This window comes from Schistocerca piceifrons, chromosome 4 (assembly GCF_021461385.2).
Source record: "Schistocerca piceifrons isolate TAMUIC-IGC-003096 chromosome 4, iqSchPice1.1, whole genome shotgun sequence".
In the NCBI taxonomy this organism is placed as follows: Eukaryota; Metazoa; Arthropoda; class Insecta; order Orthoptera; family Acrididae; genus Schistocerca; species Schistocerca piceifrons.
Window position 1 is genome coordinate 640,452,864 of NC_060141.1, and position 18,308 is coordinate 640,471,171.

The window sequence follows — 18,308 nt, forward strand, 5'->3', positions numbered from 1 at the left end:
TGGACATGCTGGGAAATTGGCTCATGCCACAACTGGAGACTGACAGCGCCGACTTCATCTTTCAACAGGATGGTGCTGCACTGCACTTCCGTCATGATGTTCGGCATTTCTTAAACAGGAGATTGGAAAACCGATGGATCGGTCGTGGTGGAGATCATGATCAGCAATTCATGTCATGGCCTCCACACTCTCCGGACTTAACCCCATGCGATTTCTTTCTGTGGAGTTATGTGAAAGATTCAGTGTTTAAACCTCCTCTACCAAGAAACGTGCCAGAACTGCGAGCTCGCATCAACGATGCTTTCGAACTCATTGATGGGGACATGCTGCGCCGAGTGTGGGAGGAACTTGATTATCGGCTTGATGTCTGCCGAATCACTAAAGGGGCAGATATCGAACATTTGTGAATGCCTAAAAAAACTTTTTGAGTTTTTGTATGTGTGTGCAAAGCATTGTGAAAATATCTCAAATAATAAAGTTATTGTAGAGCTGTGAAATCGCTTTGTAATAACCCTGTATGTGGAAGAAATGTGAGTGTACTTATTACAAAAAGTGTGTTTGTCTCCACGTTTCTGATTCTCTAATTTTTCGATGATGATGAAGAGACAGAAAAATCAGCATGAGAAGGTGAGATAATTTTAGATGACATGGTTCGAGATAAAGCAGCGATCTATTGTACTTTATTACTTAATGAAACAGCCAAGATTGGAAATAATCCTTTTTAAATAAATGATTATTTGCGATATCTGTTGTTTCATGAAGTGTTAAAGTGCAATAAAATTGATAGTGGGTAACATTCCTTACGTTACTGTTTGTGTCGAATGCTACTCACGATGTCTGATAATGAACGTTCAAGCTACTAAAATTTTCTTTCTGAGTTGTGTTCAGAATACAAGACTTGTTAGAAATGTACCTGTGTGGTCGAATGCGAAATATTGTTAATTTGCACGACAGTTGATAGTAGTATAGTAATAGCCAAGAAAAAAATCGATAGGGAACTATGGGCTGTGAGGGAGAAAAAGTCGAATCATGTACCAAAACAAGAAAATAAAGAAATGCAATTTTATAATTGTATTAATGTGTAAGGTGCGCCTCTGTAGCCGAGTGATCATCACATCTGACTCTCATGCGAAGGACCTGGGTTCAGCACCCATAATGCCATAAATTTTTCCTTGTTGGAAGGACTGGAATGGGATGCACTCAGACTTGTGATGCCAGTTGAGTAGTTACTTGAGAGATGTTGCAGGTCCAAAGTCTGGAGAGCAGACAACGGCCAGGAGAGCGGTATCCTGAAGGGTCGACATCGCATAGTCTGCAGGGCATGATCGTGAAGTTTAGTTAGTTTTAATTAACACGCAAGGTGCGTGGGTTCTGAAATTACGAGCCAGTCGTTACAATTACACGATTCACGCAAATTGTACTTCAAAAGCTACTTCACCATCTACATGACCACCATAACGAAACTTGGCAATGGCTCTTGTAGGTCTGTGAGTACTGGTTAGGAAGAAATTCCAAAGTTGTAAGGTGGCATGGTCGCCTGACCTTCATATCTTACATATTCCGTCCTCACAATCGTATTCTGCACATCTAGACGCTTCATTCGAACCCAAACTCGATAAGGTAGAGTCAATTTTGTATGAATTCATGTAAGATATATGCAAATCTAATAAGTAAATCGCAATTGCGCACCGAGGTTGAAAGAGTCGAGGCTGGCGTACACAACATGACGGCCACAGGAATTTTCGTTCTAGGGAGGCGGCCGACCTGCTGGGAGGCCCATCCCTTCATAGGGGTGGGTCGGCACACACCTACTTTGGGTGGAATGACAGCCCAGAAAGAGGACAGCTTTTGCCAGAACGAAAAGATAACAACCCCCATGTTCGACTTAAAAGCAAACTCCGCTACATTGTGTGGGAGCGCCCAGGAGATGCATTTTTTGACGGACCAACTGCGTAGTTATGGAGTTCTCACAAGTGGACAGTGTACACGTAATGGAGATGCTACATAAAAGAGCAACACTGATTGGCGGAATATTTCTGACGCAAAGAGCCAGAGGAGTGAGGGAAGACAGTGAATGGGGCCGTTCCGCTGTCGCTCTTGGAGCAGGAACACGTAACAGAGCGAGTGCACTCGTACATGTTCGCAAAGAGCGAGGAACGAAGTCTGTCCTCAGTACTTCACTGGGAGAGCACCTCTGTCGTTAGCGAATCGGAGTGAAACTCTATATTGAGTTGCTCACGATTAAGCATTGCTCACTCTGTTGGCTGCCACACTTATTGTGCGGTGTGAACACGGACAAAGTACTAGTTAAACGCCTGTGAGCGAATATTGAGTGGCATTGCGGTGGACTGCTTATCTGACCAGTGTAGCAAGCCAATAGTTAGCCTAGGGGTGGATAGGAGTCCTTGACTTCATCAACGCATAGGGAGAGTTTGATTGGCGAATGTCAAGCCAGATAAAAAGAGATAGTTGTGTTAATTGTCAGCACCGAACGACACAGGCAGCAGTTGTCGCAGCTCACGGTATTGTCCGCTACAGCATACGTGCATCCCATCTGTCCTCCATAACAGTACACTCCATTACATTTCTCACGCTAAAGCCATGACCGTACCCATAAAAGTTATTCAAGTTGTGTAGGCGCGGCTCTCAGCCATTCTGCCGAGTAAATAATATTCTTAAAGAAAAGAGGGAAAAGAACATTTCCGTACTTTGTAAATCAATAGAATTCCTAACCATAAGAAGCAATCTACTGTTCTGAAAAGAACCCGGAAATTTATTAATTTATAAGAAAAAGTTTCACTTGATTTCTCAGCAGTTTTTTGAAATAAATAATGTTTATCGTTCGTTTAATGTTTTTCTTACAGTAACTGGCAATATTCCAGTACCCGAGTAATCCACTAGTTATGTAAGAATATAGAATATTTTTGTGTCTTTTTCTTACAGTAGACGACTCCAGAAGATATTTGTTGCTGAATGTTTTTCTAGCAGTTCTTATAGGTACATTAGGAGCGTCTGTCTGACTTCTGTAGTAGTGTGAGGTGGAAATTATTTCTTGCAGGAGCCAAAGGGTACTTGTTGAATCAATCCATTGCGCAACTTGACAAAATAAAACCCATACACTCACAAAGTTTCCAGCAAAATAGAGAAGTAGAGCATTTGTAGAATGAAGGCTTTCACGACCGGGTGACATGGCTGTTGATATACTTTCCGGGATGTGAGGTCGTGGTACAAGAACTTTTCTGCTCCTTACGTTTCGTCCAGGACTGTGCTGGGCTTCCTCAGAGGCGCTGCTCCGCTGAGTCTTGCCGACTGTTCTGCACAATGCTAGCTGTGGGAGGCAGCAAGAATTGCGTAGTAAGAGCATACGGCGAAACTTGCCATAAAGCTTTATAAGTTATACAGATCGAGTTTCGCAGTTTCAGTAACTATACACGCGTTTATAAGATATACAGTTTCAGGTGATCTACATTAATGCACAAGTAAGGAGCAGAAAAGTTCTTGGACCACGACCTCACATCCCGGAAAGCATATCAACAGCCAGTAGAGCATTTGTCAACAAATAAGTGAAGCTGACACCGCCCATTCAACGAAGTATCTCCATTTTTGTTTGGTGTGAGCTAGTGAAACCAAAGAAAACGGATGCCTGGATGGCATCTCCTTCACAGGAGTGCTGTCTAAAGCTCCCGTCCACTCGGAAATAACCTGAGTATTGCCATAAATGCTTCACTGGACTGAACATTCTTTTTATATACCCTGAACTATGGAGGTCCACACTAATCATATCTGAAACATAGATTTTTGTATGAATCGTAAGTCCTTCGTAGCTCGCATAAATGATTAATGTGTTCCCTGATGGGCGAGTATCGAACGGTCCAAATCGACAGAGGAACGAGTCGAATACGAATGGCCGACGACTGCTTAGCGTGTGTCTTTCACAGGTAGAGACGCCAGCCGCTACCAGAGAGTAGATGCGCAGTTCAGCAGCAGGGAGCCGACCTTGGCGCCGGACTGTTGGCTCGAAGGCGCAGTAAAAGATGACAACTGGCGATAGCTGTTCTGCACAATGTTAGCTGTGGGAGGTAGCAAGAACTGCGTAGTAAGAGCATACGGCGAAACTTGCCATAAAGCTTTATAAGTTATACAGATCCAGTTCCGCAATTTCAGTAACTATACACACGTTTATAAGATATGCAGTTTCAGGTGATCTACATTAATGCACAAGTCACAGTATAGAGCGAGAGATTGTCATGATTACTTAATTTTGACTTTCTTTTCATCCTGTCCATAAAGATTCGCTCTTCTGTCACAAGGAGCAGTGTCACACTTTTCCAGACGGTACACATAATCATACTGGAAGAGCTGGGATACAGTTTCTGTGAGCGCGGTGCCTTGCTCAGGAAGCGCTTAGTAGAGATGGACTGCAGCGAAAACAATTTCCTTCAGAGATCAGATCAGAATCGCTCACTAACTGGAATGAATTGGTAGTACTTTTTCATGACTCCCCACACCATTCACTTCCTAGAATAAATGAAACTGCCTTAAATTTTTAATTCAAGCCGCTGTAACTGTTTCTTTAACCTTATTTGACCGTGTTTTGAAAGAACACGGAAAGAGAGTTAACAATTTTCCAGTACGCCGCTTGTATTTTTAAGATTTGCATAAAACCCATCGTCAGTAAAAATTACAAATTTCGCAAAACAATTCTGAATTCTTTTATTAGGTATCGAAATTTAAAAATTGAACTCATGCTTCCTACCTTTTCATGATTTTCTTGTAAAATAAAATATAGCAAGAAAGCTAGAAATAACTGAAATTAATTTACTGCCACCTGAAATTTTCTGCTGTTGTCATTTACAATCAGTATGACAATATGGGTGTAAGAAGATGGAACTGGTCAAAATTATGAGTTATGAACAAAATTACAGCAATTTTACTCGATGTGATTTGGTTTCTTTTCGCGGTGCGTATTTGTCCTGCTTTGGAAGAGATACGTTCAGGGGCCACTGACGTAGCTGGGGTACATACTTTTTGTTCGAAGTTTCTGGATTCCGCAAATTGAAGGGATCGGTACCTATAGGCGAATATGGATCAGATCAGTATTCGTCTAGCTCATAAATCACTACAAGCTTCCTTGGAACTGATTGATGGTACCATTGAATTCCCGCAGGTTATGGCGATGACTGTTCTTTTTTAAACTTTTTCATCGATTTCAACAAGTTTCCTTAAGGCAGATCGACACTTATGATCTGTTTTCTATATTTACTTTCGTACTGTGTATTGCAGAACAAGATCTAAAGAATACGCAAAGCGGTTGTGAGTCAGTTCTTTGCAGATCGCTCGCTCTAGTCCCTGCTACACAGAGCATCTTCTCTCGTGGTGAAGAGAGGAGTCGGTGAACGTGCCAGCTCGAATGGGAGAACGTGCCGGCTCCATGGAAGACCTCTTTGCAAATGTAGATTGGGAAAATGAGAGAAAGCGTTTTCTGTGTCACTACAGAGATGGAGAGAACGGAACTTTTTTCACTTTCTATTTTTTCATTGCTCAGAACACTAAGGTGTTTAAACAAATAGATATACAACGTCAGTAGTGTACTTTTCTGTAGATTGCAAGACGTTCTTATTATAATGATGTATGCCATAGTGAATAATTTAGCATATTGTGTGGGACTCCGCTACAGCCACCTGCCCCAGTTCTTTTTCGGTCCAATAACATTGCAATGTGTTGAAATATGCACGTGTGCATCTAGGCTACCAAAAAAAGAAAGAAACGAATAGAAATCAGTAACCGAGGTATCTGATGTCAGATTCAGGACCATTTGGTAATGAAAAGCTTACTGGTTCATTCAGTTTTCGCTATCAATTTTATTTCGTGTTCCTTTGTTTTCAATTGTGATCTAACCGATTAACTAAAATTCGAGGAGAAAGGATAATTATTTCTAAACTACTGACGAACCGAAATTTGGAAACATTTTACCACTTGTAATTTTGAGAAAAGTTGTTAATTTACTCAAAAAACTCTTGAAGTATTAAGTGATCTCGTGTTCTTCGTTGTGAAGGTATAGAAAGAGAATGAGGACCACTTTTTCGACGATTCGGACTGAGCTACAATGTGCAACTTCTGTTGGTGAAAAACTTGGTCAGTCTCCATTGTCACAGCAGGCAGGCTTAGACTTCTACTCCTCCACGTAAGTTGGCAACAGCCCCATTTTTTGGGGTCAGAAGCACGCTAGAGTTTGACGCCTCAAAACCCATGAAACGTCGGACCAGCACCACTTCAGCCCCATTCAGTTTCATCTTCAATGTGGACCAAAAACTGCATCTTCATCTCCATCACTTATGCGCTGCGCTATAGGCATTGCATTTAGTAACAGTTTATCCACTTATCACCCAGAACTGATTACAGCAACATCACTCAACATATACATTCCCGGTCATTCGCATGTTTGGGCACGACCATTTTGCACGGAGGCACGAAGGCAGCAAACTGACAATAACATTGTGTTGTTACCTACCTCTCCCTTACCTGTATTGGTAGCTTGTGGTTCAGTACTCTCTTTCCACCTTGATCGGATTCTGTCAGATACTCTTCACCTAGCACAGTCCTGGTATTTGTAAAGTGCAAATAACGTTTTATAAGGTTGAGCGATTTCAGTGCACTTTAGCTAAAGTCTCTGTACATCTATTCTGTGCCCTTTAGTATTGTACATGTATTCTGTGACCATTAGTATATCTTAACGTCGGTGAAGGCTGTCCTTGTATGAATATTGTGTACCTGTAATTTCAGAGAATACCTATTTTGTTACCCTGGTACACAGTTCAAGCATTTGGTGCTAGTCGCACAGCAGTCTTGGCCCTACAGTGACAGAATCCGAGATGGCGCTGGCAGAAAATTAAAAAATCCGGGGTGTCAAGGACCGGAAATCTAAAACGGCAAGGCAACAAATCAAAAACTACAGATGGCGACATTGACTCAGTTGGGCTAGTGGAAAATGAAAAAATAAATTACAAATCCAAGATGGCGGCACTACCTCACTTGTGCCAACTGCCATGATGAAATTATGTTTAGAAGCATCAGAAAGATCTATAATTTGCGCTTTGATCGAAAGTAGATCTGATGTTTTTGCTCCATGTTCAAAAGCATCCAGCCAATCTTAGCTCTGTGCCATTTTCAACAGTATCCAAATGACCTGAATTATTTAGGTAAAGGATGTAACATAAAGTATTTTCACACACACACACACACATGCCTGAATTTTGCGGCATGATCAAAAGTATTGTCTGTAACAGTTTGTTGAGGAGAAGAGTTCTGTCTTTGTACCTGTTATGTACTGAAGTTATTCAAAAACCTAAGTTTGTCAACAGCACATCTTTGTTCAGCTAAAACCGATATTAAAGTCAGCCAAACATTATAGTGATCCTCTACTAGGTTACAGTACAAAATGTTAGTAATACACACTCGTATTGGTAAGCAATTTGGGTTGTTATGCTTTACAATTACTTTCCCATGTTATATCGCCCTCACGCTAGGGTATTACTGTAGCTTGCAGTACAAAAGGATTGTCATCTTCTACAATCACAGAGAGGAAAATATATGACACTTCACCTTCTATACATCGTCATGCTATAGATCTACACGTTACTGCAGATGTAACAAATTGTCCCGTACAGTCTCATGTTACAGCAAAATTCTGACAAATTTCTCCATACGTCGCTAAGTTACAGATGTATTGTCCAAATTTTGCCCACTCATTACCAAAGTTGATGTGGTGACTGCTGTTATCATAAATGCAATGGGAGCAATGGTGGTCAGCTGACAAGGTGACTGCGATTACCCCAAATTCAATTTTGTGGGGCAGTTATGGTCTTTTTCCAAGGATGGGGCAATGATTGTCAATTTATAGTGTGGCTGTAATTACCCCAGAGGCAGCTGGTGGGAGGGGGGGGGGGGTGATTGTTAGTTGACATATTTATATTTATGAGGACTATCATTACAGCAAATACAATTTGGACAATGATGGTCAGTTGACATAGGGTAACTACCGTTATCTAAAACATAATTGTGTCAATGATGGTCAGTTGCAAGGTGGCTGCCGTTATCCTGAATGCAGTTAGGTTAATGATAACCAGTATACAGTGTTTGGAAATGACGGTCTCTTTACATGGTGGGGCAGCGATTATCTGTTTACAGGGCTGCTGTATTTAGTATATCACATAATATCTAATTGTACGTTCCATTAAATTTGCATTGTAACTTTTTCGGGAAATCAGTCTGTATTTGTACTTCACTCTGGGAACAAGTAATTAGTTCACAATCACTTTAAATTTAAGCGTTTAAGGGTGAAGCTGACGATACTTCCAAAACTGCCCACTGCCAGTGCTTGATTTTTATGTCTGGTGCTTCCCTTGATTCCCATTTTGTGCGCTATAGTGGTTCTGTGGTGGTCTCTTTTCTCGTTGGGACTTGAGTACTTGAAATGCTCTCCATGATTCCATAGTGATCGCCAGGACAACTATACTTTTGTATCAATGTATTTGTCAAATGGAAAAAAATTGTAGATTGTTTTATAACGTTCTGGAACTTGCAGATACTCTCCAACGCTAACAAATGTTTCGAAAGTTGTGGAATACTCCCGAATGTTCTAGAATACACTTGGAAACAGCATATACAGGGTGAGTCACCTAACATTACCGCTGGATGTATTTCGAAAACCACATCAAATATTGACGAACCGATTCCACAGGTCGAACGTGAGGAGAGGGGCTAGTGTAATTGGTTAATACAAACCATAAAAAAATTCACGGAAGTATGTTTTTAACACAAACCTACGTTTTTTTAAAATGGAACCCCGTTAGTTTTGTTAGCACATCTGAACATATAAACAAATACGTAATCAGTGCCGTTTGTTGCATTGTAAAATGTTAATTACATCCGGAGATATTGTAACCTAAAGTTGACGCTTGAGTTCCACTCCTCCGCCCTCCATGAGGGGTGAGGTACACGTACACACGTGGTTTCCGATTTCAATTACGGAGTGGAATAGAGTGTGTCCCGACATGTCAGGCCAATAGATGTTCAATGTGGTGGCCATCATTTGCTACACATTTGCAATCTCTGGCGTAATGAATGTCGTACACGCAGCAGTACATCTGGTGTAATGTCGCCGCAGGCTGCCACAATACGTTGTTTCATATCCTCTGGGGTTGTAGGCACATCACGGTACACATTCTCCTTTAACGTACCCCACAGAAAGAAGTCCAGAAGTGTAAGATCAGGAGAACGGGCTGGCCGATTTATGCGTCCTCCACGTCCTATGAAACGCCCGTCGAACGTGTACCTCACCCCTCATGGTAATGTACATGTGCGTCAGTGAAAAAGACCAATAAAAAGGTGTTAGCATGTGGACGTAATGTGCTGTTCCAGTCTCTTCTGTACCTAAGGTCCATCACCGTTCCCTTTGGATCCCTACGTAATTCGGTGCTCTCCGATACACGCGATCGAACAGCGGAGGAGTGGTACTCAAGCGTCAATTTTAGGTTACAATATCTCCGGATGTACTTAACATTTTACAATGCAACAAACGGCACTGATTACGTATTTGTTTATATGTTCAGATGTGCTAACAAAACTAACGGGGTTCCATTTAAAAAAACGTAGGTTTGTGTTAAAAACATACTTCCGTGAATTTTTTTATGGTTTGCATTAACCAATTACATTAGCCCCTCTCCTCACGTTCGATCTGTGGAATCGATTCGTCAGTATTTGATGTGGTTTACGAAATATATCCAGCGGTAACGTTAGGTGACTCACCCTGTATATTGATCCTATGAGTTGTGGAAGCTTTTACCAAAGTTTAACTAGAATCTGTATAAATAGCCCTTGTTATACAAGGAGTCATCAGGAAAGTGTCAGCTTTGGAACTGAAAAAGAAGTCAGGAAAGAAGTTTCCGTATAACCGAAAGTATTCCCACCAGCTCTAGCGTAAGTTGTTAGATGTTTAAACTTCGCAACAGTAACGATACATGCTGCTGCAACATGCTTAAAACACGTCCGTGTAGATGACGACATGGTATAGTTGGCCTCTAGTACAGATAAATCTGAACAGCGAATGCAAGAAGTTAACAGTTTGAGACAGAAGGAAACCCAAAACCAGTTTTAAAAGGAATAAACACAACGAAAATATAATAGTGCAAAATAACAACGAATTCACAGAACCGTTAGGCGAGGGCGTTTTTGATTTAGAATGGCTGTAGACTGCTGAATGGACATAAACGGTCGTAAGCTGAAAAATAAAATCGTGTAAAATAAATAGAATTTTCAAAAGTTAACTTGCAATGTTCCTGACTTAGGTTACAATGCGTCTGTATTACGAGTTTCGAGTTACAGCAATGAACATTTAACTTTAATGTGACAACCATTCAGAATCCAACAGTAGGTTATTGATCACTGCAGAGATACATGATGGTAATTACTAGAGGAATCAGGGGATGGATAGAAGCGGATCATGAAACAGACCGAAGTGGCAGGAGTTGTTATGAATGTACTTACGGTGTTAAGCAAAAGGTAGTGGATGAATGATAAACAAAGGAATTTCTTGGTTGGGTTCTAAGAGATAAAAAAGACCGTAGGCAGTGTCGTAATAGACGCTGCGTAGCTGAGTCCGCGGAATGTTTAGGAGCAAAGAAGTCTGTAGTGCATGGAAGTGGCTGGAGGTGGCGTTTATGTATTAGTGGATGCCAAGTCACTTCGAAAGACGATTGTAATTTCTCATTACCGTCTGAGATGACAACTGGCACCACAAAACATTTCCCAGAAGCATCATGTTTGAAAGAGGAAGAACAAGAAAAAGAAAAAGGAGAAGAAGCGAAGAATAAAAACAAAGAATATTTTTAAATTAAATATACCTTTTTTTCTATTGACAGTTTCGCATTTCTTCACGACTGATGCAGGCTGTAAGCAATGATCTTCATTTCTATATTTCGTTGCTTTTGTAATGCATCTATTTTGATATAAATGTAAAGAATGTAATATCGGTATGATCATAGCCTAAATAGACGAATAACACACAAAATAATAACATAGATGGACAATGCTATTATGCACATTATTATTAGTGATCGGTAGCTCCCGACATATCTAATGTCAAAAACCAATAAATTAAAATATCTTAAGTGTTAACGTTGTTAGCGCCCTAGAACCTTGAGGTGTTCTTTAACACTCTTCGAATGGCACATTATTTTGTGTCAACGAAAGCCATGCTCTTCAGATGGGAATAATGAAAAGCTTTTTATCAATCAAGAATGCACGCAGCACGCTGTTTTCCTTTTATACTAAAGTAAGTGGTTGCTCATTAATTATTCGTATTCAGTCGAATTTATTCGGTTTTTGTTATTGGTAGTAAATCAAAACGCGATGTTAATTAGGCAGTGGTAAAAAGAAAGTTGCAGTTATGACTGGAGTAGAAGAATACAATACTGAATTACTTGCTTGACGAAATAATTTCTGTTATTAGCTTCCTCGTTGTCAGCTGAAGCATTTACCCTGAAATGTGTCTCTGAACGTTCAGGTCGTAATTGAGTGAGAATAGCAAAGACTTACAAAACGATGACAGAAATGCAGGCATTAAATGTGTGATGTCTATTTAATCATGTTTCTATGGTCTTCTGTCGACCATTTCTTCCTGCATGACAAAGCCCATTCATAATAATGGTTTCTTCAAACGGAAACAGTCTTGCAAATGTTGTCATTACGTCACTAATATATTTCTCTTTTTTTACATTTGTATTAATTTGCTACTGCAATATTCTATTACTTTTCTTCGTCAATCATTTGATATTGTATCACCACAGAAGTTAAAAAATTCGACCGTAAGATTCGAGTACAATTCGAGAATGTGTTAATGACTGGTCTCTTCGTTTCAAGACAATTTTGTGGCCAGTATCTATTAAGGCTACTACAAGGGAACTATCTATTGAACGTGTTTGACAAATATATTTTCGTTTTCTTATGCGGACCCATCAATATCTAAAACATTCAGGTTGTTTAAAACAATAGCCAGACGTAAGTGTTGAAAACATATGAAGCCTCACAAGAACGTCACCTGCCTACATTTAGTGTATTTTAAGATGAACTTCACGAACTCTTTGTACGAGCTACTTCCAGGCTCAGTCGAAGTGTAATACCAATTCAGAATTCTTTTTGGTTTTTATGGGACATCCATTTTGTTTCAATGTACATCACTTACAGAAATACTCCAAAGCCTATTCTGGAATAGTACTCGCACTTGTGAGACACTTTAACGTGCACTTGACCATTGAGTCATGTCACCGTTACGTCTTCTGCTGATCAAAAATCCCTCCTACTCTATCCGTAAATCTTTAGAGACTGTTTTACATTTTCCTGTGGTCCACTCAGGCGAAATACTGTAGGAAACTGAAACGGCGTCTATCTGCTTCTACTTACATAGTTTGTGTCAAATTGACGAACTTCATCCTAAGACCTCCCTTCGTTAGATTTAAATGCAGTTACAAAGAAAAATACTGACGTAGTGCTGTGAGCAACAAAGCATTCGTAGTGCCTGAAGGATGACGTCACATCAGAGAATGTGCAGTCGAAAACAGAGCCGGCCGTTGTGGCCGAGCGGTTCGAGGCACTTCAGTCCAGAACCACGCGGCTGCTACCGTCGCAGGTTCGAATCCTGCCTTGGGCATGGATGTGTGTGATGTCCTTAGATTAGTTAGGTTTACGTAGTTCTAAATCTAGGGGACTGATGACCTCAGATGTTAAGTCCCATTGTGCTTAGAGCCATTTGAACCACTTTTCTCGAAAACAGACAGTTGTGTTCCTTCTCTGAGTCGACCGTTTTGGGGCTGACAGTGATTTCAGCACTCGACACTGGTTTCTAGTTATCACGGAGAGAGCGCTAGAAAATATGTTTCTGTGCATTTTATTTGCATACCAGCATGCACTCAAAGAGAAATGCCGTACTTTTAATGCAATTTCCGCCTCACATTGGAAGAGAAATGACGTAATTTAAGTGCGATATTTACAGTGTAGTGTAGCACATTGGCACATGATCACCAACCGCTACTGAATGTGAGCTACCTGCCTTCTATTATGTCACTGACTTTTCTTCGTCAATCTTCCTTCTTTTCCCCCAAATTGGCTTTCTTTGGCGTGCATTTTCTACTGAAAATATGCATGAAACTAAATTATGTTAGGCACAATTATTTAAACGTTAGTAATGCAAGTGGTGTCCGAGTGTGCAAATACTGGTTCACGTGGTATAATAAACCATGGAGTATTTACAGACTCATACTTGTCACAGCAGAAACTGCTATGTAACCTTGCGTTCTTTCCGTACTCGCCACTGAAAGATAACTATGCACTTTCAATGGAGGGATTAAAACACAGCAGAATGTACACTAGATAAGAGCAACATAAAGACATTGGAACATTATTGTCGGTGTATCTGAATGGCTGCAGTCCAGTAATAAAATCCACAATGTTCACGTTAACCTGCAACCTTGCAGCGGACTATTCCATACGCTGTGTGCTAATTACTACATTAAACTCCTCACTTTGCTTCACATTACCTCAGTTATGACTTATGGAAAGCTGCTGGGTATAATTGTTCTTCAGCGACTTGTGGTAATGTAGGAGAGAGTGTTACACATTAGAATACTTTTCAGACATCCGTTTCCATCAGCCCTGTAATAGAAGTTTAGTATATTTTCTTATTCCGGTTCAAAATGATAGTATTCGCTTTACATGTGGTGCAGTCGTTTTCGGAAATTACAAACATTACTCGAGAAAAATAAGGTTTCCACAAATGTAAAAAAACTGTTTCGAGGTGCAGTATTGTTATGTATTTAGAAACAAATATTCTACTCAAATGTAAAATCGATTCAGTCGAGAAAATTTTGTCAGTACGGTATTTAATACTGTATGTGCTGCATTATTAATCTACTAACTACCAACAATCAGTAAATGAAATGAAGGTGTGAAGAAATATTATCAGAAACCAGATACTTATTAAAACCATCCTAAAACCGAAGCTTTTAACAATTGACACAAGTTTGCAGTTTTGAGACACGGAAAAATGTTAAGATATTATAGAAACGCATTTAATTTGCGGATATCACGTGTTCCGTTTCAAGTTGTAAGAATGTCAGCTCTGACGAAATATGGCTTAATTGATCATGCGTTGTGGAACTGGATTTAAAAATGCACAAAATTTTGCTCGCCATAAAACTCTGTAAACAAAGGATTAACAATGTCCTCAGAAAAACTTTAATTATGTTATACAACACTTAAATATTCGTAAAATTTATAAACGCTTTGCAAAACACATCCTCTTGTTGCACAACAAGAGAAACAGTATAAAATGTCGGAAACTGCTTATGGAGGCCTCTAGTTCGCGTTCCTTCATGTGATTCGAAAATCGGTCACCGTATTGTAACACCGACTACGAAACATGTGTTACTAGGTACACCATCCTCTAGGTACAACACTCTCCACTACACCTTATATTCGTTGACCTTCAGTTAAAGGTTGTACAGAAATGCAGTGTTTTACAGATAGGTGGTAGAACACGCTCATCTCCTTATTTTAAAAACATTTCTATTTAGCTTGATTGTACGAGGCTGGATGCCCACCGCTTAAGACGCGTCAATGTTAAAGTCCTTGTCCAGCTCCCTAACTAAGTGCGTTGTGCCTCGCCTTTTAATCTCCCCACATGTCATCCACGCTTGAAATAGCAAGTTAATTTAATTTACGATGTTAAAATGTAAAAAGTGCAGCTACTCACAGAGGTCCAGTGTGCGCTGTAATTATCGTATTGCAGAGAAACGTAGTAAATATGCTACTGAGGTAACTAGAAACCGATTTACGGTGAAAAAATTAGTTCCAATTTTGGCCACCTGGATCAGATGTGGCGCCGTAAATGAAAGAAAGACGTTTTGAAATGTTTCCATATGTAACTGATTAGGAATGGGACGTGGGCAACAAAGGTCAAATGAGTGAGAAAGGCATAACGTAGATGTTACTATTAACACCACTTACATAACTTGTTCAACGTGAGAACCGGAAACGGCGATGAGATGCTGCATACTTAAAACGATGTAATCAACACTTGATAGCTGCAGTTCAAGTGGAATACAAGCAACGTTGTCCTTTACACTGGGCTTCAGGTCAGGCGCAGAGCGCACGTGCCCCTGATAAACGCGTTCTTTTAGATATTCCCAGAGCCAAAAGTGACATTGTTTCAGATCGGAACATCTTGCAGACTGTGAAATCTCTAGAGATAACACGTACGTATAAGGCTATATTAAGCAGATCTTTCACTGGGCGAGTGACATGAAGTGTTGCCCCATCTTGCATGAAGCCAATGATTTCTATACAGCTGCGCCCTTTCAAAGCAAGAATCACATGCTGTACAAACAGGTTTCGATAACGTCCAGACGTCTTGGTACACAGGGCAGGCTCTGTGGCTGTATTCTCTTCAAAGAAGAACGGATCGAGAATAAAGGTGCTTGTGAATCCACTCCACGTAGTCAAATCACATACGGCGAGTGCAACGGCTCTTCGTGACCAGCACTAACAGTACTCCAAATTCGGCAGTTCTGTACATTCACTGTCTAAAATGTGACATGTCACTGCATATAACATAGACTGGCTACATATCATCAAGTTCGATCCGAGCGTGAAATCGAAGAGCAAAATCAGAACGTTGCTGCGGATCATGAGGTTTCACTTGCTGAACCGTCTGGATGTTGTGTGGGTACCAGTGTAAATATAGACCGAAAGGCTGCTGCACTGTTGACCATGGGGTGGACAATTCTCGTGACACTCCACCAGCGTTAGCACTACTTGAGGCACGTACTGCATGGTCAGTAACAGCAACAGCAACGTCGTGAATAAATTCCACCGGGATAGGACACTAAGCTCACCCATGTTTTCGAATTTCATTACCATCTTCTTTAAACATTTTAATGACATTTAGCCTCTCCTCAGACCTTTCACTCGGCGATAATCTCTTAATGCATTGCAGCCGTTGACATAAAACAGTTTCGTTAATAGAGCGCGGTCTGTCCTCTCGATAGCCATACTGTTCACTCACGTTATGGATTGTCAAATGACAGCGTGGATGGCATACCATCATAGAAACAGTGGACACCGCCAGATACAGGGTGGCGCACGAAATGAGTTACCATTTTGTTTTTGAATATAAACTTTATTGTCAATACAATCTGAAAGGAACATATACTACAATGAAGAGCCGTCCATGGAGATTTATTCTAACTCAGCACATGCTCAATATGTCCACCATTTCGTTTTCTAACATCCTTCAACGAACACTGAAGTTAATGATTACCCTACGGCACATGTCTACCGTAATTTCACTGCAAGCTTGAAGAATAAGTCTTCTGAGCTTCATTAAATCACGTGGACGTTTCGGGAATTTTTTTTCCTTTAGGTACCCCCAAAGAAAAAAGTCTCGTGGATTGAGGTCTGGACTATCGGGGGACCAATTTTGTCCGTCATTGAAGCGACGAGGAAACCTGCAGGTAACACATTTCTTCAGTGAGCTTCTGTGCACAGGTCATCTTGTATGGGAACATATGGAGGTCACTTTTAAGAATGCGTTGAACGGAGCGTCTGGACATTCCCAGTTGCACTGCTTCCTTTCTACACGATTTCCCGGGACTTCTCTGTACGGCAACTCGTACCGCTTCAATATTCTCCGGCGAACAAACAGGCTCAGGCCGAGGTCGCTTCGCTTCCAATACTGTTCTTACCTGTACAAATTTATCGTACAACCTGTGGATGGTCTTCTTGCAAGGGACCCATCGTGTGTTATACTGATGTCGACAACGCCTCTGAATCACAACAAGGCTTTTCGTTTCATGAAAAAGTAACACAATTGCCGATCGTTGCTGTGTCGTCAGTAGTCCATTGTCAGCCATTGCTGCTTACTAGTCTCCTAGCGGCAGTATCGTGAATTACACGTCATTTCGTAACTTATTTGTTTTTCCAAGCTCTGAAGGTACTGCTGTAGAGATCCCAGCGGGATATCTAATGTGCGTCCTAAATTGTGAAAGAAACAATTGGTAACACATTTCGGCGCCACCCTGTATATACCTGGTAACCAAAATAGGAACTAATTTTTGCAGAGTAAATTGGATCCGCATTAATGCATTAGCATATCTACCAAGTGTCGCTGCCATACGATGATTACAGCCCACTCTGAACCTCCACGGGTAGCTACACTTTAATTATAACTACACGGTAGGTGGAGTAGATAGAGAGAGATATAGACAGGTTGTTGTAGTTGATGTTATCTTTTCACAGGATACCAGATCTCGGTTTGCTCGTTATCTGAAGTTAAAGTATTTTGGAGTTTTCCAGACCCCACTTGTTCCTGTGCGTCGTAAGCTTCATTTGCGCTGAGTAACGACTGTGTCCCCGGTATACAGTGGCTGTCCTTTACCGCGCTGCTGTGTGTTACAGGTGGGCAGGAGGGCGAGCCGGAAGTGCAGGTGGTTCGCCGCCTGGAGTGGTTGGCGCAGCCGCCCCTCCACACGCTGACTCCACTGCAGAGGCCGGTCAGCACCGTAGTCATCAGTGAGTATCCCTCCCAGACGCGTTACTCACCATCAACCAGGGTAGCAAACCTTCACGGAGAGTCACTACCAGTATATCAGAAACAAGCAGTTGACAAACATTTCTTGGCAAAAAGATTAACTGGGCTGAGGCCTGTGCATGAATACAATCAAACAGTCAGCAAACATTACAAATTATACTCTACTGGCCATTAAAATTGCTACACCACGGAGATAACGTGCCGCAGACGCAAAATTTAACCGACAGGAAGAAAATGCTGTGATATGCAAATGATTAGCTTTTCAGAGCATTCACACACGATTGGCACCGGTGGCGATACATACAACGTGCTGACATGAGGAAAGTTTCCAACCGATTTCTCATATACAAACAGCAGTAGACCGGCGTTGCCTGGTGAAACGTTGTTGTGATGCCTCGTGTAAGAAGGAGAAATGCGTACCATCACGTTTCCGACTTTGATAAAGGTCGGATTGTAGCCTATCGCGATTGCGGTTTATCGCACTGCGACATTGCTGCTCGCGTTGGTCGAGATCCAATGACTGTTAGCAGAATATGGAATCGGTGGGTTCAGGAGGGTAATACGGAACGCCGTGCTGGATCCCAACGGCCTCGTATCACTAGCAGTAGAGATGACAGGCATCTTATCCGCATTGGTGTAACGGATCGTGCAGCCACGTCTGGATACC

At 41.1% G+C, this 18,308-nt stretch overlaps 1 protein-coding gene across 1 annotated transcript in view; it reads left to right on the plus strand.

Annotated features, from left to right (window-relative positions):
* LOC124796084 (peptidoglycan-recognition protein LE-like) overlaps positions 1-18,308 on the plus strand; it is a 110,948-nt gene that overhangs the window by 41,553 nt on the left and 51,087 nt on the right. The window contains exon 3 of the mRNA XM_047260170.1: positions 17,509-17,622. Coding sequence (XP_047116126.1) covers positions 17,509-17,622 — 114 coding nt within the window. The remainder of the gene's footprint in view (positions 1-17,508; positions 17,623-18,308) is intronic.